The sequence below is a fragment of the Mustelus asterias genome, chromosome 9 (assembly GCF_964213995.1).
Source record: "Mustelus asterias chromosome 9, sMusAst1.hap1.1, whole genome shotgun sequence".
Taxonomy (NCBI): Eukaryota; Metazoa; Chordata; class Chondrichthyes; order Carcharhiniformes; family Triakidae; genus Mustelus; species Mustelus asterias.
The window spans coordinates 119,066,388-119,088,381 of NC_135809.1; the positions used below are offsets into that span (position 1 = coordinate 119,066,388).

A 21,994-nucleotide genomic window follows, 5' to 3' on the forward strand; every position below is an offset into this window, starting at 1 on the left:
TCTTCCACCTTCTTCCGTCAGGAAAAAGATACGAAAATCTGAGGTCACGTACCAACCGACTCAAGAGCAACTTCTTCCCTGCTGCCCTGCTGGCTTTTTGAATGGACTTACCTTATATTAAGTTGATCTTTCTCTATGTCCTAGTTATGACTGTAACACTAAAGTTTATTTATCAGTGTCACAAATAAGGCTTACATAAACACTGCAATGAAGTTACTGTGAAATTCCCCTAGACGCCACAGTCTGGCACCTTTTCAGGTCAATGCACCTAACCTGCACGTCTTTCAGAATGTGGGAGGAAACTGGAGCGCCCGGAGGAAACCCACACAGACACGGGGAGAACATGCAAACTCCACACAGACAGTGACCCAAGCTGGGAATTGAACCCGGGTCTCTGGCACTGTGAAGCAGCAGTGCTAACCCACTGTGTCACCGTGCCTCCCTACACACTTCTGCTGCCACTACATTCAGCACCCTCTCCTTTCCTTCTCTATGTACGGTATTCTTTCTCTGTATAGTGTGTAAGAAACAATACTTTTCACTGTGTACATGCGACAATAATAAATGGGAAATAAAAAAAGAACAACTTTTTCCCTGCTGCTATCAGACTTTCGAATGGACCTACCATATATTAAGCTGATCTTTCTCTATACGCTATCTGTAACTGCAACACTACATTCTGCACTTTCTCCTTTCCTTCTCCCCAAGTACTCTATGCACTGTATGTTTTGTTTGTATAGTGCACAAGAAACAATACTTTTCAATGTATCCCCGATACATGTGAAATAATAAATCAAACTGTGTTGGGAGTAGCAATATCTCCAAGTGGGGATTGAACCCACATTTGCTATCTGCTGAAACACAGCAATCAGGCTGAAATTGGAAACTAGTCATCCAGCATTTAAATGTGTCCAGTCGGGGTGCAATTGGGGCGTTGACAAGTAGGAGCTGCGGGAGGGTCCAATTGGCTGCGGGTTATAATCAGGGTGTTGGCCTTGGTACTGCTTTTCCCCGGGGGGGTCCCAATGGCAACTGTGCGGGAGAGAGCCCGAGTCATGAACTTAACCCTGAACCTGGCGGCTCTAAGCCCGGCGCACAGAGCAGGTATACAATATTATATATATATTCACACAGTGTGTGAATGATCTCTTACCCCCCCCCCCCCCCACACACACACACACACACTGCAGAAAGCAAGTTCTCTGAATACAAAAAGTGTCTCAGGTTGTGGACTTTGTCGAATGTTGCTGCTGTTTGTTACTGTTATTAAGCATCCTCCTTGTGTAGCTAAAGTTGTTTGGTGTAAGGTTAATGTTTGAAGAGTAAAGAGGAGAGAGGGAGGGAGAGAGAGAGAGAGCAGGAATTTCTGGCTCAATCCGCTCCTGTCCCACACACACTGACCCCATTCCAGTGCAGGCTGCCTGCAATGTGCCGTCCTCCCGCCCTCTCCTCCCCTGTTGGTCGACGCCTCTCTCAGTATTTGCCTCAGTCCACACGGGTTCAGGGACTGGGAGCGCTTTCCTCTGACTGCTGCTGCTGCTGTGGGGGGTAAGGAACTCCCCTCACCGCTCTGCGTGGGGGTGTGTGTGTGTGTGGGTGTCTCTCCCCCTCTTGTCCTCTCCTCTCTTCCAGCAATGTCGCTGCCGGCGGAATGGCTCACTCGGGTAAGTTGGAGGTTTTAAAAAAATTTTGGATACTCTTTTTTTTGCTTGAGTTGGGAAGTTTGCCGGCCTGTGACTTGACAGCAGGAGCCAAGTCCCGGGCGAAGCGGTGTCGCTGCCCGGGGACAAGGACTCCAAACCCCGGAAACTTGAATGTTTTAATGTCTCAAAACTGAGGGGAAAACTTTGGCAACTATTGCATCCCACAGTTTGCTGATTTTTATTTCCTCAGCCTGGCTGGCCAGAAGCGCGGGTTATTGGTCTTTTTGTGAGGAATATATAAAAGAAAGAACTGCATCAGAAAGGGGGCGGGAAAATCTCCAATAACATTTATATAGCGCCTTTATCATCCCGAGCTGTCAAAACCCTGTTTGGGATTCCAGAAATCGGTTTTTTAATTCGAATTTTTTTTTTAATTCATTCGTGGGACATGTTGAGTTGATCTTTCTCAACACCCCACAGTCCAAAGATGTACAGATTGACCGTGGGGTTACAAGGATAGGGTGAGGTTGCGGTCCTGGGTAAAATGCTCTTTCAGATAGTCAGTGTAGACTCAATGGGCTGAGTGGCCTCCTTCTGCACCATAGGGATTCTAGCTTTGACTGTAACGCTACATTCTGCACCCTCCTTTTCTCTGAGCGGCATGCTTTCTGTGCAGTGTGCATGAAGCAATACTTTTCGCTGTACACCAATACATATGACAAATCAAAAGTATGGGTGTTGCTGGCTGGCCAGCATTTATTGCCCATACCTAGTTGCCCTTGGAGGGCAGTTGAGAGTCAACCACAATTGAAATTGGGAAGCACGGAGACGCTGCTGCCTCTCAGTGCCAGGGACCCGGGTTCAATTCCGGCCTCGGGTCACTGTCTGTGTGGAGTTTGCATATTTTCCCCATGTCTGTGTTGGTTTCCTCCCAAACTCCAAAGATGTGTGGGTTAGGTGGATTAGCCATACTAAAATTGACCAGGGTTAATGTGTGGAGTTACGGGAATAGGGCCTGTGTGGGATTGTGGTTGGTACAGACTAGATGTGTCGAATGTACTTAATTTTCTCACAGCTTTCTTTGTGTTTTGCTTCTCAAACCTCCTGAATGGAAATATTTTTATTCTGTGAAAGACTGCCCTGCCCCAAGGCTGAGGGTTGTTACTCATTTTTTTTCACCTGAAGATCATAATGGCTTTCTTTAAAACAAAAAACAACTTGTACCAGGGAGATAGATGCCAGAAAAGGATCGAGTTGGGATGAAACTAATTCAACTCAAAGGTGGTTCCCAGCTTTTAATATTTCCAATGACATGAAAGAAAATTGGTCCGTGTTCGGAGGAGATATGCTGGGAGAGTGGGTTTATTAAAATAGTAAGAAGTCTCACAACACCAGGTTAAAGTCCAACAGGTTTATTTGGTAGCAAATACCATAAGCTTTCGGAGCAATGCTCCTTAGAAGGAGCATTGCTCCGAAAGCTTATGGTATTTGCTACCAAATAAACCTGTTGGACTTTAACCTGGTGTTGTGAGACTTCTTACTGTGCTTACCCCAGTCCAACGCCGGCATCTCCACATCTTTATTAAAATAAGCAGTGTAGCTGGGCTGAGCATGATTTAGGAAGTATGCTCTTTATTGAATCTGCTTGTTTGGACAACCTTTTAAGTGACCTGAATATTTGACCTGGTTTTGGTTGATTCATTTGGTTTCATTGGCCCTTGGTTACTGAGAACCACAGTTTAGACTAGAGCATTACATTGCACATTAGCAGGTAAAAAAACTCTTCCGTTTTCAGTTGATTACCCTAATCCATCTAGTTAAGTTTCCCATGAAGGTTAGGGAAAGAGTTAATGTTTCAGGTCTAAATAATCCTCCTACAGAACCCTAGGTTTGCTGTAACACCTTAAGCACAAAACTCTGCAATCCTATGTCAGGAGTGGGTCTTGTAACTCTTGATTACTAGCGTAATGTTCAAAATGTGACTCTTAAGCCAGCCGTGTTTTTGTCTCTCTTGGCACCTGTACCTTTTGGGAGTTCAACTGGGACGTAACTGCGGACTTTGACCGTCTGTTTTTGGACAGCAGTATAGAGATTGTTTTGCCTGTAATAAAAGCAAAACGCTGCAGGTGCTGAAGACCTGAAATAAAAACAATGTGTTGGCAGCATCTGTGCAATGAGAAACTGATTGGATTCCAAATATTAATTCTGACTTTCTTCAGAATTGAAGAAAGGTAGAAATGGTTTTGAAGGGGGTGGGGGGTAGAAGATGCAGGTGGAACAAAAGGGAGAGTGAAAGCGATTGAATACAAAAGGAATAGTAATGGTATCAAAGAAATTGAGCATTTGTCCACACTCTGGTTTCTCTTGATCCGATAAATATTTTGGGGTCCAGAGTAGGTGTTAATAGCAGAATAAAGATCAGGTATGCCTGAGAGCGAAAACATGAAAACAAGATACAAGCTAGCACTAGTGGTGGGGGAGGCAGATTAATTATGGGGGACAGAGTTCATGATCTGTAGTTGTTGAACCCAAATGGTGAGTAAAAAGTCACTAATCAAAGATAAGGTGCTGTTTCTCCAGGTTGCATTGTCTACACTGGAACATTGCAGAAGGTTGACATGCTCCTTTCTTTTTCTTGAACTAAAGATTCCTCAACATCCCCAACCCTAATCCCTGCCCCCACCTCCAGTCCTGTGGTTGGCCTGGCCCTCAATTATCTGGCCATCTCCAGCACCTCTGCCCTCCTCTCTTGCCCTCCCTCCTAGAGCCACAAGAGGGTTCTCCCTGGCCTAACTTTCCACCCCCAGCATCCTCAGTACTCAAAGGATCATCCGCAATTTTGGCCATCTCCAGCATGATGCCACCACCAAACACATCTTCCCCTCAGTACTCCAATTGAAGCATTCCCTCTGTGACACTTGGGTCCAGTCCTCTATCACCCTCAACATCTCATCTCCCTTCCCACAGCACTTTTCAATGCAGTAGCAGGAGGTATAACACCTGCCCCTTTACCTCGTCCATGTCCAAGGCCACAAGCACTCCTAGTTGAAGCAGTGATTTATTTGTACACCCCTCTCCATGGAGATTACCTGTACACTGCTAATAACACCTCTTGTTTCTTTGCTACCACTTTCTCTAGTGTCTCCCAATTTTTCCCTGAAATTTTACTTATTATTTCATGAGATGTCAGCATTGCTGGCAAGGCCAGCATTTGTTCTCCATGCTTAATTGTCTGTGAACAGAGCTGTTTGCCTGGCCATTTCAGAGGGCAGTCGAGAGTCAGCCACATTGCTGTGGATCTAGTCGCATGTAGGCCAGACCAGCTAAGAGTGCTTCATTAGTGAATTTGATGGGTTTTGATGACAATCAATAATAGTCTGTGGCAGTAACCGTGAAACTATCTTGGAATTCAATAGATAAATCTGGAATTATAATGCCAACAGCTGCCATGGTGAATTTTAGCCCATCTCTCCAGAGCATTCACTTGGGGCCTCTGGGTTACTAAGCCAATGACATTACCACTATGCCACTGGGTTGTCCCTTTCCTTCCCCCACCCCCTGCATTTTTCAGCAACATCAAACCCATCATATTTCTGCCTCTCCAGTTCTGCGGAAGTCATGTAAATGGCAAATGAAAGTAGAATTCATAGTTTTGAAATATGTTGCTACAGCTCTAAGTTGTTGCATGGTTCACTTTTTCCTACAGTCTCTCTTCACTCAATTTCAGCATCAAATGGTAAAATATGAACATTAAAACCTTTATGAATTATGTTTTTTCATCTGTTTAAATTCACTTATTATGTGTGCATCTAAAATTAATGAAGTTGTACAGGGACTTTATGAACATCCATAAATTGGATACTTGCGCAGAATTCACTTGGCATTGGAGTTTGAGCATTACAAATAGCTATCATTGCAAACTGGCTGGCTTTCCTTTCCTTTTGAGCATTTAGTACCGTGCTTTTTCTCATCCCTCCTGATCTCTCCCTTCCTGTCTTGGGGGCTGTTTTGTCTTTATTTAGCTGTGAAATGTCTTGATCAAAGACACTTGAGCTTCTTCACACATTGGAAAAAGATCTGCCGGTTGCTGTGATAAGTTCTCACTTTTAAAGTTTAACATCCAATTTCCACAATTAGAAATGTGTTGCTGTATTTAACCTATGTGTCATTTTATCATGTGTAGCATACTTGATACTATTATCTTCAATCTTCTGACTTTTTGTAAAAGTATTGAAACACCCTTTGGAAATCACTAAAGGATCACACCTTGCTAACAATAGATTGTCTTCTGGGAGGAACTTTTAATTACACGGATTCCACTTTGAAACCTGTTATAGCTGAAATAGGCCAGTTAGTGACAGGATAGCAATGTTATAATTGTACTCTAATGTGCATGAGTCACAGATGCAGGTGTGGAATGTTATAAGGAAGGCAAGTGGAATCTTGGCATTTATTGCAAAGGGTCTAGAATATAAAAGTTGAAGTGTTGTTACAATTGTATAAGGCATTGGTGAGACCACACTTGGAGTATTGCGTTCAGTTTTGGTCACCACCTTTTGAGGAAGGATGTGGTGGTACCGGAGGTAGTTCAGAAGAGGTTCACTAGATTGATCCAGGTTTGAAGGGGTTGTCGTATGGGGAGCGGTTGAGTAGCTTGGGCTTGTACTCGCTGGAATACAGAAGAATGAGGGGGAATTTGATTGAGGTATATAAAATTTTCAACAGAATTGAGAAAGTAAATGTTAGCCAAATGTTCCCCCTTCTAGAACAGCCTAGGACAAGAGGTCATAGTTGCAGAGTAAGAGGGAGGATGTTCAGTACAGAAATAAGGAGAAGCTACTTGGTGTTGTGAATCTATAGAACTCACTGCCCCAGAGTGCAGTGGATGCAGAATCAATCAATGGATTCAGGAACGAGATAGATAAATATTTGATCAAAAGCGGGATAAAGGGCTATGCGGAAAAGGCAGGGAAATGGAGTTAAGATGAGATGGAGATCAGCCGTGATCATAGAATGGAGCGGACTCGAAGGGCTAAATTGCCTGCTCTTGCTCCTAATTACTATGTTCCTATCTATATAATATCTAAATTCAAGTCTCTAAATCTGTATCCCAAATGATGGTTAAATATTAAGATTGAAACCATTACCTTCAGTCCTTGCCACAAGCAATCTCTCCACTGATTCCATCTCCCTCCCAGACAACTATCTGAGGGGGTGGCACAGTGGTTAGCGGCCTCAGTGCCAGGGACCCAGGTTCAATTCCAGCCTTGGATGACTGTGTGGAGTTTGCATGTTTTCCCAAGTCTGTGTGGGTTTCCTCCTATAGTCCAAAGGTGTGCACGTTGGGTGGATTGGTCATGATAAATTGCTCCTTAGTATCATGGGGATTATCAGTGTAAAATACATGGAGTTATGGAGATGGGGTCTGGGTGGGATTATTGTTGGTACAGACTTGATGGGCTGATAGGCCTCCTTCTGCACTGTAGAGATTCTAACCCAGACAGTTAACTATTGCAGTGCTATATTTGATCCCAAGATAAGCTTCCAATCACATCTGCACTATCACAAGGTGACCGGTTTCCACTTCTGTAACATCACTTGGCTCCACCACTGCCTTGGGTCATCTGCTGAAACCCTCAACCATGTGTTTGTCACCTCCGGACTGGGCTATTCTAATACACTCCTAGTCAGTCTTCTGCTCCACCCTCAAATTTGAGGTGCTACAAACCTTTCTAAACTTGCATGAAATGCCATTTGTCCATCATCCCTGTAATCTTGGATCTACTTTTGTTCTAGGATAAACCATTCTAAGTCGTGTTTTCAAATCTGTCTTGTCCCTTGCCCTCCACTCCCAAATCTCTGTAATCGCCTCCAGCCCCATAACCCTGTTGTTTATGCTCCTCTAATTTTTTTACATCAAGATTCCTTGATCTGAATTGCTCTTCCATCAGTGGCTGTGCCTTCAGCTGCCTATGCCCCCAGTCTCTTTCTTCCTTGAAGCACTCCTTAAAACTGACCTCTTGACCAAGTATTTAGCCATATAGCCTAATGGCTCTGTCATATTTTAACCTGCTTGTTGGCCTCGTAACATTTGTTACAAATTTTGGGTCTGTAGTAGGTAAAAATCATCTGATTCTGTTATTGTAGTCTCCCGCAAAAGCGATGAGTGTCTTTTGTTAAGAAATTGACTTCCTACAAGCACATACAAAGGGCTTGTATCGTAGAATCTTGGAGGATGAAGAGTTAGAGGGGTTTTAGGAAGGGAATTGGAGTTTGAGGCCCAGGTGGCTGAAGGCACAGTTGCCAACAGTGAAGCATTGAGGATAATGGAACTGAGGTTGTAACCTGATTTGGATTGGATATTTGTGTATTTTGCCCTTGTTTCTTCAGTTTTGCCAAAGGATAAACCTGCCAATTACAGACCAGTTGGATTAATACGGGTGATGGGAAAACTTTTAAAGACAATCTTGGACAAAATGAGTTGGCTTTTGGGGGAAAAAAAGTATGGGCTAATGATTTCAAAAATTAAGTGTAAAATATCAGCAATGATTTGTTTAAGACAAATCGTGTTTGACTAACTTTGTTTTCTTTGAAGCGATGGAGGGTTGATGAGGGTACTGTGGTTAATGTTCTGTATATGGACTTTCAAACGGTGTTGGACAAGGTAATAGATTTGTTGTTTAAAAAGTAACCCATGGGTTTAAAGGAACAATAGAAACATGGATATGGAATTGGCCAAGAGTAGTGGTGAATGGTGGTTTTTCCATTTAGAGAGAAGTAAATCCTGGGTTCACACCCCAATAAATACCTTTTGTTTTTTGTTTGCTTCAGTGTAAGGAAATCCTTCAGCCTGGCCAGAGATTTTAGCCGAGTTACTCTTCCAATATATTTCCACCAAAACACATTTCTCTGATAATGCAAGCAAAGGGGGAGGATATTGAATTTGATGATCAAGGTGAATGGTGGAGCAGGTTTGAAGGGCCGAATGGCCTACTTCTGCTGCTTGTTTCTATGTTTCTAAAGCATTTATTTAATATCTTTGACCAACCCTTAAGATTTCCACAGTCCTATTTAATACCCCCTAACTACTTTATCATGTGTACTATGACGCCCAACAACTTTATGTAGCACCTTTTAACATAGCTTCCCTCGGTGCTTCACAGAAGTGTTACCCATAAGTAGACATTAGTACTGAGCAAAAAACCTACGTGAAGAGGAAGCTGAATCTTGGAGGATGAAGAGTTAGAGGGGTTTTAGGAAGGGAATTGGAGTTTGAGGCCCAGGTGGCTGAAGGCACAGTTGCCAAAAGTGAAGTATTGAGGATGTGCAAAACTATTAACATTTCTATCTGTTTTCCTCCATATCCCTTCTTTCTTTCAGCACTTTTCAGTTATTTATTGTACCCTTGGGTTTTCTACAACTTGCTATGCTTTTATAATTGGCTGTTCTTTCCCCCTCCGCTCCAGTATTGCAAAGCATTGAATAAGGTTGCATATTTGGTTTCTGAGAGCCACTTGCTGGAACCTACATTCTGCCCATGGACGTAGTTCATGGGTTGGAATGGAGGAAGGAAAAAGGCTTGCATTTATTTCTAATATGACCATTCTAAACTAGCTCCTGGGCTGAGTGGCCTGAGTTGTCAGTTATCTTGCATCCTGAGGGCCGATCCCTTCTAAAGGAGCTCTGTACAGTCCAAAGACCTGTGGATCCCAGTTTTTGCCATGCAGTCACTGAGAAAGTCTTGTGTTCATACAACACCTTTCATGACCTCTGGACATCAGGCAATGTTTTGTAGCCAATACCGTAATTTATTGAAGTGTCGTCACTGATGTAATATAGTAAACATAGCAGCCAATTTGCAGCAACAAGGTTCCACAAACCACAATGTGGTAATAGTTTTAAATGGTGCTGGTTGAGTGATAAATATTGACCTAAGGCACTGCTCAAGAGTGCATGGGTCTTCGCCTGAAAGAACAGACAATTTAACACCCCATCTGAATGCATGGCATTCCCTTGGAGGATTAAATCTTGTGCAAAGTCATTACAATTTCACTTGGCTTCTCTTTCAGAATTGCCCACTATGAAGCCGTTTAGAGCAACTCGTATTTGGTGCAACATAATTGTTGCCCTTCGGTCGGAGGTGGAGGTGAAACGTCGCAGGCACCACCTGAAACATCATGATGACTGCTTCCTTGGCTCTGATGCTGTGGACCTCATTCTGAGTCACCTTCTGCAGAATCACTATTTTGGTGAGGCTGAAATCTCCCGGCCAAAAGTGGTGCGGCTCTGTCAGGCTTTGATGGACAACAAGGTGTTTGAAGCAGTTGGCACAAAGCTTTTTGGCAAAGATAAAGAATCTACCTTTGAGGACAGTAGCTGCAGTTTGTACAGATTTACCACAATGCATAGGTGGATTGATGTTGTGAATGAATACCAGGCTCCCAGCCCAAGGCTCAATGGATTACGTAGGAGGTAAGTTTAGATCTCTAATCTGACATTCTTTAACTTGTAGAGGTTATTGCTGATTGCAGTATTGGGAACTGCTCACTGCAATATGAGCAAGGTCCTTGAACTTCACTGGTAATTACAACTCAAGACTGCTTTGGACTTTGTAATTTTGGAAGCTATTTTTAACATGCCTCTTAATGGTTTTGCATATTAGGACAACATGTGAGCTAGTCTGCTGAGTGTGGAAATTGGCATGAAGCCCTTTTTACAATTGGAGGGAGACCTGATCCTTCCTTATGTTCAAAAGGAACAAGGTGCAGGTTTCCAATGAACATTAGAATTGCTCTGGCTAGGCACCAGTAGAAGGTTCCTTCCTCCTTTCTTCAACTGAGCCCTAGTAATGCCTTGGGGAAACTTGAAGGCAACTGGCTAAAACTTTGCAGCACCAACACATGTCTCCACCAGCAAGAACTTGCTCAAAGCTAAACGCCAACACAAGTATTTGGGAAATGTACCTAAAGGTGTTAGGAATGACTGACCAGCTCTGAAGAGCAGAGGTCGCCCATTCTGCGATCCGGTGAGATCATGGATGATCTGTTATCTTGACTCCTCCTCCTAGCTCTGGTCCTTAATACCCTTGTGTAACAAAAATCTATCCATTTCAGTTTTGAAACTTTTGAATGGAATGGAGCAGCCCAGAACAAGGGGAATAATTTTAGAATCCGAGGAATTGAGTAGATGGAGAGAGAGTCACCTTAATTAGATCATACTCTACAGAATGCCAACTTAATCTAAACATTTTTTAGCCCTGGTATTGTTCTGATGAATGTCATATCCCCTCTGAGGCAAGAGTATCATCTCTGAGAGGCAGTACAAGAACTGAATACATTTACTCTGTTGTGGTGTTACTTACACTGCTTTGTACTTCAGACCCCTTGAGGCAAGAGTCAACATTCCATTAGCCTTTTACATTTTTGCTTGTACCTGTGCCCCACCTTTTAGTCAGTGGATACTTGGAGACCTTGGTGCCCTCATGCATCAGTTGCTGAAGGTAAGCATGCAGATACAGCAGGCAGTCAAGAAGGCAAATGGTATGTTGGCCTTCATCGTGAGGCTTTGAGTATAAGGATAGGGATGTTTTATTGCAATTGTATAGGGTGTTGGTGAGGCCATACCTGGAGTATTGTGTGCAGTTTTGGTATCCTTATCTGAGAAAAGATGTTCTTGCTATAGAGGAGTACAGCAAAGGTTTACCAGGCTGATTCCTGGGTTGGCAGGTCTGTCATGTGAGGAAAGACTAAGTTGGTTAGGATTATTTTCACTGAAGTTTAGAAGAGTGAGAGGATCTCTTAACTTAAAAAAATTCTAACAGGGTTAGGCAGGGTAGATTCAAAAAGAATGTCCCCAATGGTAGGGGAGTCCAGAACTAGGGGAGTCCAGAACTAGGGGTCATGTTTGAGAATAAGGGGTAAACCTTTTAGAGCTGAGGTGAGGAGAAATTTCTTCATCCAGAGGGTGGGGAATGTGTGGAATTCACTATCTCAATGTAGTTGAGGCCAAAAAGTTGTCTGATTTCAAAAAGAAATTAGATGTAGCTTTGAGCTAAAATGGTCAAGGGATATGGGGGGGAAAGGGGATCAGGATATTGAATTCGATCAGCCATGATCAAAATGAATGTCAGAGCAAGCTTGAAGGGTCGAATGGCCTACCCCTGCTTCTAGTTTCTATGTTTAGTGATTCTATAATTGGAGCCATAAATCCTTCTCATCCATTCAGAATGCTTTTATTTTATTTACTTGCCATGTGTCACGGGATCAAGCAACAGCCTTGTCAGTGGCCAGATAGAGTTCTTTAATTCTGCCTTCCACGTTTAGTCAGTGGACACTCGTTGATAACGTGAGTCATTATTTGGACGGGGCTGCAGCCTGGATGGTCTTGGTGACCCCATTGATATTGGATGGCTGCATGGAGGCCTGGTACAATTCAGAAATGGTTCTAAAGGGCCCACTGTCACTGTTGGAGATTGTATCCAGGTAGACAAGCAATAAGGTCTAAAATGAGTGGTTTCCAGTGGATGTTTTCCTCTGCTGATGTTCCTGCCATAGGTCCTTGGCATGATGGATTTAATATAGGGTGCTTTGAGGGAAAACATACTGCTGGTGGGCTGAGGAGGTGATTGAATAAGGGCAGGCTTGAGTTGGAGTAGGCCTTCTCCAGTAGCTTGCCTGCTGCAAATACGATCCTGTTGAGGAAGGATTGGGGCAGTGTTCGAACTGGGAGCTGGGGAGGTGATTTGGTTCGAGTACCTGAGATGAAATGTGATTAAGTTTGGTGTGAGTTGTTGGTGGAAATGATCAGCATTCTAGTCGCACAACCCCATCAGTATCTGGCCTACATCAGAGAAGTCAATGATCCTCTCTTAGCAAACAGAATTCAACAACAGATATGAGCTTGAAGAATCCTGGAATACTTGATCCATCTCCCTTGGCGTGGATGACCTGTCACTTCCCAAATTGAATTCCATCTGCCACAATTCTACCCATGCACTTAACCCATCAACACTGATCCAAAAGCAAAATACTCTGGATGCTGAAAGCACTCACCGTGTCTGGTGGTATTTGTGGAGAGAGAAAGAGTTGACATTTCGGGTCAATAACTTTTCATTTCTGACTGTTTCTCTCTCCACAGACCCGAGCATTTCTAGCATTTTCTGTTTAAATACATTATTTACTGTGGTGCACCTAAGTTTTGCTAGTTAGTGACACTAAGTGGGCAATCCAGTGTTTTATTTTAATTTGTTCTGTGGATGTTGGTGTCACTGGCAAATTTATTTGTTGCCCATCTCTAACTTAAAATCTTGATGTGGAAGTGCCGGTGTTGGACTGGGGTGGGCACAGTTAGAAGTCTCAACACTCGCCTGAGGAAGGAGCAGTGCTCCGAAAGCTCGTGATTTCCAAATAAACCTTTTGGACTTTAACCTGGTGTTGTGAGACTTCTTACTGTTTAAAATCTTTGTAGTGATTTGCTACAACTAAGCTTGTTTAGTCCATGCCCTATGATGTGCACAAGGGCTGGAGTCGAAAAAGATCTGGACAAGTAAGGGAGTTGAGTATTTATGGCAATCCACGTTTTGTGGTCACTATTCCCTGTACTGATGACCAGAACTGCCAATGGTGAGATTATTAGTCCAAGTTTCTGCCTTCACTAATCTACAAATTTAACCAGTATGTGCTAGGAAGGGAGAAAGGAAAGGATGGAAGATTTCATTGACAGCTTGAGGATTAGCTACCTGAGGACAGAACTCGTTTTCCTCCTGCCCACATATTACTGGCTCAATTAGTTCCTCTGCCCAGTCTTTGACCTGAATGTTATGAGGTTGGGAAATTTGATCAGTGGTGCGCCGTTTCACAGTTCAATCTAAAGCAACTTATTTGGAAGACATGTAAAGTAACTAATGCAAAATCGAAGTAGCGACTTTCATAAGTGTCATTTAACTTGGCTGGTTGGACGAACAATCCTTGTTAATTTTTTTAAAATTCCGTCTTGTTCTCTTGTTCTTAGGCAAGAACGAGTTAATTTTTCCACCAACCCCCATGACAGCTCATTAGAAGAATTGCTTAGTAACCTGAGTCTAAAACCTGTAACTTCATCTCACAATGAAACATCACAATTGCCTCAGACAGGTAAGTGTCGCTTATCATATTGAATGACAACAGCACTTTAGACTGCATTGCCATAATATCAAAGCAAATTACTGCAGATGCTGGAATCTGAAACAGAAAATGCTGGAAAATCTCAGCAAGTTTGACAGCATCTGTGAAGAGAGCCAACGTTTTGAATCTGGATGACTCTTAATTGCCAGTTGCCTTTACAGTGCAGACCAATTGTTCAGCTTTGGAACATGAACTGTACCAGTTCTCGGCTAATCTACTCTTCAGTTTCATTAACTTATTGGTTCAGTCATGGTGAATAGCTATCACTTGAGTGTTCAGACTTCTGAAAGTAGCACATATTGGCTATATTTTATTAACTGCTAACAGCTCTGGTATCTTCCCCAAGCAGCCATTTGCACAAGAGCCTAAAGAGCGAGTGTTGATTACCTATTAGACCTTGATGTGTGTGAGCATTTCCACTAGGACCTACTGTCATCCAGAGCAGAGGGGTTTTTAAACAATTTAACACCACTTCCTTTTCCCAGCCTAGGGAACAAAATAATCTATTGCAATGCAAAGCCAAGATCAGTCAATTCCAGGTATTTGCCAAGCCTTCTCCAACACCTGTTCCCAAAACAGTGCCTCTTCTGTTTGGAGAAGGCAAACGCAGCAAGTTTGGGAATAACTGCTATCTACAAGACCCACTTGCCATCTTGATTTTTGATTTGATTTATTATTGTTGCATGTATTAATATAGTGAAAAGTATTGTTTCTTGCGCACTATACAGACAAAACATACCGTTTATAGAGAAGGAAATGAGAGTGCAGAATGTAGTTAGTCATAGCTAGGGTGTAGAGAAAGATAAACTTAATGCAAGGTGAGTCCATTCAAAAATCTGACAGCAGCAGGGAAGAAGCTATTCTTGAGTCAGTTGGTACGTGATCTCAGACTTGTGTATCTTTTTCCTGATGGAAGAAGGTGGAAGAGAGAGTGTCGAGGGTGTATGGGGTCCTTGATTATGCTGGCTGCTTTGCCGAGGCAACAGGAAGTGTAGACAGAGTCAATGGTTAGGAGGCTGGTTTGCGTGATGGATTGGGCTACATTTATGACCTTTTGTAGTTCCTTGCAGTCTTGGACTTGAACATTTTTAGCACTGTTCCTTCATTGGCTCAAAGCCCTGAAACTCCTTCACCCCACAGACTACAGTGGCTCAAGTAGAAGACCCATCTCCGAACTCTCTGTAGGGTGACTGGGAAGGGCAATAAATGTTGAGCTTTCAACATCCCGAAGAATTTTAAAAAACTCTGCCATGTCACTAAACCACTTGTCTACTGGAACTGAAATAAGCAAAATACTGCAGATGCTGGAAATCTGAAACAAAAACAGAAAATGTCGAATAAACGCAACAGGTCTGACAGCATCTGTGGAGAGAGAAAGTTAACGTTTCCAGCACTTTATTTTTATGTCTACTTGAACTATTGTCATTGCAACATTCACTTTGTGACCTGACTCTCTCATTTGACCATCTGACTACCTCATCTACATGTTTAACTGCATTCTTAAACGTATCAAGATCTAACTTTGAATACAATTTCTTAATCTCTGGAATGTTTTTTGTTTGTCAGATATTCAAAAGGTCCACTTCATTTCATCAAACCTTTGCTATAATAGACGTACCAGCCTCTACATAGAATCATAAACACTACAATGCAGAAGGAGGCCATTCGGCCCATCAAGTCTACACCAACAACAATCTACCCCAGGCTCTATCCCCACAACCCCACACATGTACCCTGCTGATCCCTCTAACCTACACATCCTGGAACACTATGGGGCAATTTAGCATGGCCAATCAACCTAACCCGCACATCTTTGGAGTGTGGGAGGAAACTGGAGCACCCGGAGGAAACCCACGCAGACGTGGGGAGAATGTGCAAACCCCACAGACGGTGACCCAAGCCGGGAATCGAACCCGAATCTCTGGCGCTGAGGCAGCAGTGCTAACCACTGTGCCACCGTGCTGCCCATATTATTAATTATAACTTTATTCATTAATACATATTTTGGTGTCAGTATCTAAAATATAAAAACTTTCCAGTGGTTCAATATTTGCAAAGCCAGGACATTCAAACTAATTGTTGCAAATTATTAAATCTGTAATCAAAAGAAATGGTATTTAACAGCAACTTGTTACCAGCAAGGCCAGTGATTACTTCCCATCCCTAGTTGCCATTGACAAGGTGATGGTGAATAAAACTACCTTTCCCAAGCTTTTGTATTAAAAAAAAAAATTAAATGCAGTAAAGTATTCTCTGCCCTGTACATTATCTGGATAGTGCGGGTACAAAAGAGTTTTTCAAAATCCCTTCAGCATTGCAAACAATCCTACATATCATAACACTTGTGACCTTCTCTACCCACTTTAGCTCTAACCCTTTGCAAGGTTCTTTTGTGTACAATGAATAGCTCTGCTGTCGAAACTTTAAAAACTGAATACAAACAACCAATTTAGCATGTATATGCCTGGACGTTTATTGCAATGTCTGTCTTTGGGATAATTGTTCGGGCGGTTTCTCGAACTGCTTTCTCGTTTTGCGTTGAGTTAAATCTCGTGATTTTTTTTTCTGCAGTGGTTGACGAGATATGGCAGGAGCAAACAATTCTACGTCTGCTCCAGCTGATTGAGCTCCCGATCTTGGACTCTCTGTTGGATAGGAAAGAGCATCAGCCAAAACCATGGAATGTGAGCACCAACACTGACGTCATTGCAAACAACCTTCTGGACCGGGAAATCTTAAAGGCCTTTGGCGATTCTCAGTATGTATTTGTAGGACTGTCTGTCCATTTTAATTGTTTCCTCCTGGAGGAGGTTAGATGGATTGGCCGTGCCAAATGCTGTGTACCTGAACAAGCACGAGTGTGGTGTCTAGGGGATTTTTACAGTCACCTTATTTGCAGTGTTAATGTAAGCCTACTTGTGACTTCATAATGCTAACCAGCATTGTGTCGCTGTTATGTAAATAGCATTAGTGAGGCTAGTCATTGTCACACCTTGTTTTTACCATGAATTGACAGAGTCTCTTCCTCCTGTTGCCTTAGCTTCAGGAAAAGGACAGCAAAATTCGCCAACCTTCTCTCAACTCCAAGTAATTGAAGGGAAAATTCCTAATTATTGGTTACTAAAGTGGTCGGCTCACTTTGACAGCAAAGATAAAAGAATGAAAAGGTTGCCACACAGGTTACATTACCAGTTTGTGGAGTTTTATTTGATAGGTGTTGCTTGCTTGCAGTCCAGGATGGAAGAGGGGAAGAATCTCCCAAATGCCTCTGTCACCACATAAGCATGTGACACTACAACACATGACACTAATATTTAACCTTTACCTAATTATCCAAGCTGCTTATTTTTCTTTGAGCAATTCTTGAACCACTAACATCAATCGGGCAACCATAATGTACCTCCTCTTGAACAAATTATTTATCGAGCTTGTTTTGTTTTGAAGTAACCGCCCAACCTAGCATAGTATATGCAACACATTTGGCAAGAATTCCATGTGGCTGTTGTTAAAGAGAGAAGAATTTGCTTAATCCTGGTTTAATTATTTACTTTGAGTTCTACTAGACTGAATAGTTTTATTTACATCTGCACCTTCCATGCCTCTTGTTTTAAGGATCTGGGTTGTGTAAAGTTTATTTATTGGTGTCACAAGTAGGCTTACATTAACACTGCAAATGAAGTTACTGTAAAAATCCCCTAGTCGCCACACTCTGGCACCTGTTCGGGTACACTAAGGGAGAATTTAGCATGGCCAATCCATCTAACCTCCTCCACCTGCTAAAGGCAAGTCCAGTTCTGATTGTGACTTAGAGTACCAAGCCAGTACTGCTTTTCTCTGGATTTATTTCCTCCTTCAGATAGTTGAAATTATGTTGAATGTGTACAGAACCTTGGTTACAATAATGTAGGAACACTGGAGAAAGTGGCATAAAAATGACACAGATGATACTGGAGATGAAGTTCGAATATCAGGAAATACTGAACAGACTGGGGCTCTTTCTGCAGGACAGAAAAGGCTGAGGAGTGGCGTAATGCAGGTCTTTCCTTAAGATTAATGTAGGGAAGGTGGTTCCATTTGTGGTACTGTCAAAGTAGAAGATACAAATGACATGATCCCTAATAAATCAATATGGAATTAATTAGAATGTGGAACTTGTTCCCATCAGCAGCTGTTGAGGCCAATACCATGGATGCAATGAACTGGAAAATAGCTGAGGGCATGAAGTGGAAGAAAGGAACAGAGGAGTGAAGTGGGGTGGATGGGGAGGTCAGTGTGGTGCATCAACCCTGGCACAGACCAATTGGGCTGTTTGGCTAGTTTGTGTTTTCACTCCATCTGATGAAGGAGCAGCGCTCCGAAAGCTTATCGTGTTTGCAACCAAATAAACCTGTTGGACTTTAACCTGGTGTTGTGAGACGACTTACTGTAAATTCTATGCCAGATAAAGCGAGGATGCCTAAAAATTCAGCAAATTTTCCTGGAAAGCATGGACAGATTTTCACAAACCAATCATGCTTGGCATATGGATGTCACTAGTGAAGCTGGCATGCACTGCCTGTCCCTAGTTGCTCTTGAGGATGTTTGCATCTTTTTTGATCTGCAGTTAGCCTGGTGTAAATACACCCTTATTACTATAGAATGGGGACGTCCAATGATGAGGATTTTTAAATCAATTCATGGGACATGGGTGTCGCTGGCTGGCCAGCATTTATTGCCCATCCCTAGTTGCCTTTGTTCAGAGGGCAGTTGAAAGTCAACCACATTGCTGTGGCTCTGGAGTCACATGTAGGCCTGTCCAGGTAAGGACAGCAGATTCTGTTCCCTAAAGGACATTTTGTCGGAACCATCTGGTTCACTATTGACAATGGTTTCATGGTCATCAGTAGATTCTTAATTCCAGATCTTTTTATTGAATTCAAATTCCATCATCTGCTGTGGCAGGATTTGAACCCTGGTCCCCAGAACATTAGCTGAGTTTCTGGATTAATAGTCTAGCGGTAATACCACTAGGCCATCGCCTCTGATATATATTCACAAGTCGAGTTGGTGAGATGCTGGTGTTCCTTTGTACATATTGCCCTTAACCTTTTTTAGGTGGAGGTCACTGGTTCAGGTGAAGATGGGGAGCAGCTTGTTCTTGCTGAGATTCCCATGAAGACCATGAGGTACTGAGATCTGCTGTGTTAGTGGAAACTCCTGTCTCGGAAGAGCAGAGGGATGAAAAACTGGCTTGGGGGAGGGGAGACTTTGTATAATATGTTAGCTTAAAAATACTGCTGGATACATTGAGATGAAAATTGCCCTTAAAGTATTTGTCTTTGAAGATATTTAACGCTTGTATTTTTCATACTCCCAGGGAAGATGATTGGCTGTCGTCTGCAATCGATTTACTGGAGTTCCTCCCAGACCGCGTGGTGGTGGAGATCAGCAGGAATCTTCCAGAATCATCCTCTGACACGGACCAATGCAACATGCTGCTTTTTGATGCCATTGCTAAACATTACAATCAAACCAAAGATCCTCTCCTCGCCAATGACTACTTCGACATTCATACAGGGGTTGCAGAGCTCATCGGTAAGTCTAACTCTGTGGTAAACTGACATTTCAGTACTGGAAACCGTTTGCAATGATTATTATGCCATAATGGCTAGGAACTGAGCAGTGATGCGATGCTGACAGTTGTAAAATTGGTACTTTTTATAAAAGTAACCTAATGATGGTCTGTGCTTTTGTGGAGCTGGAGTAATAGCAATGAGATAAGCCGTTATAGCATTTTGAAAAGTTTTGCAAATAGTCACCGAATATCCTTTGCAAATTGAGACTTCCAGGATTCCTGAAGTTTAACTTGCCTTCAGATGAGGTTATATTAAGATTGTCTACCCCTCTGTATGGATGGAAACATGGTGTTTCAGAAAGGACTGGGGAATTAAACAGGGCATCGTGGATAATATTTATCCCTCCACTAATATCACTTGCAGATGACTTGGACACGATCTCATTACTGCTGTGGATCTTGGTTTCTGAAAATTGGCTCCCATGTTTTGTACACAACTTGCGACTGTTATTGCAGTATTAAGTTAGGTTATTTTTTAACCATGATGTGGAGGTGCTGGCGTTGCCAGTACTGCAGTACCCCAGTGGGGTAAACACAGGGCTTGGAGCTCCGAAAGCTTGTGTGGCTTTTGCTACCAAATAAACCAGTTGGACTTTAACTTGGTGTTGTTAAACTTCTTACTGTATTTTCTAACCAGCATACATGCCTTGAGGAAGTCCTGACATTTTTATTTTGTCCTCCTAACTGAATCTGCGCGATCTTCACTTGGGAGATCCTGAGAGAAATGAGTCCTGGCAAGTAATTTGACTGGCTTGAAGCACAAAATCTCTGATCTCAAAGCTGACCAGGTGATTTGTGCAGGAGTTCATCCCAACTTCTTTTGCCCCCCCCCCCCCCCCCCCCCACCCCAAAGCAAATGGAGCTTCTACATCCACAAGCACAAAAACATCTTTCAACGACTGAATACTATTCCGTTGATCACTTTGCTCTTGTGCGCTTTTCCAGCTGTTTGTTCCGTTTTCAGCAGTTTCTTGGTCCACGTTCCCTGTGGAAACCAATCTGGGCTCATCATTGATTACTCCTCCACTGCATCCGACAATTTCAGCACAACAACCAAGTATGCATACCATCTGCGATCAGTTCATTGGGGCATTACTGAAAAAGGTGTGATCCAAGAACAAGCTCTTCTGAAGTGTCATCCAGACTCCTCCTCTCTCTTTCAGCCCCTCCCCGGTGCTGTTAGACTTGCTGAGATTTTCCAGTGTTTTCTGTTTCGGATTCCAGCATCAGCAATAATTTGCTTTTACCTTAGTGAGCCAGACGAGGTCAAAGTTGCTTAACAATACCATAACACTCAATGCAGCAAGTAACTTTTGTATCCTCCAGCATGTCTTTCCCTGTATCTTTCAACATGACTTTAGGCCAAACTGTGTTTGAATGAATGATTTTCAGGTGATTCCAGTGGTATAACCAGCCCTATTCATGACTGGTGGAAAACCTGATATGATTTCCACCCCTCAAAGGTAGTGGCTAAGGTTGTGATCCATCTTTAAGAAAAAGATGGATTGATATTTATGTAGTGCCTTCCATCACCTCTGTGGATGACAGTGTTTTATGACTGGAGGAAAACTGCTACAGGTCAATTTGACACTCAGCCGGGATTATTTGGGTGGGGAAACGGCCCATTTTCCCTCTACACCACATTCCTATCTCCAGACCCCCAGTATAAACATTGGAACTGTCCAGGATTCCTAACAATTAGCTCACATAGGGTAAAGGATTGGATTTGGAATCTCCTTGTTCTTAATGACTGCCAGTCAAGCATTACAAACCATGAATATTGAAGTATATTTGCATTAGCTATCTCCGTATCGAATCTATGCTGCCTAGTTTTACTGACATCCCTCTTGGTGTGATGAATAACTTGATTTTTCTTGAATGAGATGCTCTGTGTAATGTAGGTGAGACATCATTAACAATGCACACTCAGCACTGCAAGAATTTCAGGTTTTTAAATAAGCATTACGTGTTCCAGTCCCTTGTCAGGTCATTCTACAGAATCTGTCATAACAATTTACCAAGGGTGATGTTTGGAGAATGGCCATCAATCAAAACAAAAGGGAACCCATGTCTCTTGCGTATCACCACCTTGAAAGGGGAGAATGGTTCCAGGATTCTGCCAGTAATGCTATCACGTGATATGCTGAAGGATACAAAAGTTGCTTGTAACATTTAAGTGTTATGGCATCGTCAAGTGATTTTAGACTTTGTTCAGGACAAAGTATTTCTTGAATAAGAGACTTGGTACAAGGAGGGTTGCAGCTCTAGGCTGCCCTGGAGCAGTGCTCCACTCCTTTCATGCTTACAACATGACTTCTAGATGATTCTCCTCGAGAGGGCTCAACCCGCTGGGGTGAGCACTCGCTCTTGTTTCCATTGGTCCATCAAGTCAGTGATTCGCGTCTGCTGTGCTGTCTTAAAGAGACAGGCACCACATACACAACAAAAAGGTGCTTTATAAATGTAAAAATCCCAATATCATCTTGAGCAATTATCAGACACAAATTTGGCACACAGGAGATGTTGGGTCAAAATGGGGAGCCTCCTAAAGGAGGAAAAGGAGGTGTATGTTTGGT

At 42.7% G+C, this 21,994-nt stretch overlaps 1 protein-coding gene across 1 annotated transcript in view; it reads left to right on the forward strand.

Moving 5' to 3' along the window:
• Positions 1-1,409: 1,409 nt before the first annotated feature.
• depdc7a (DEP domain containing 7, paralog a) overlaps positions 1,410-21,994 on the forward strand; it is a 37,141-nt gene continuing 16,556 nt past the window's right edge. The window contains exons 1-5 of the mRNA XM_078221311.1: positions 1,410-1,664; positions 9,713-10,115; positions 13,653-13,774; positions 16,376-16,562; positions 19,161-19,378. Of these exons, the coding sequence (XP_078077437.1) occupies positions 1,652-1,664; positions 9,713-10,115; positions 13,653-13,774; positions 16,376-16,562; positions 19,161-19,378 (943 nt within the window). The 5' untranslated portion in view covers positions 1,410-1,651. The remainder of the gene's footprint in view (positions 1,665-9,712; positions 10,116-13,652; positions 13,775-16,375; positions 16,563-19,160; positions 19,379-21,994) is intronic.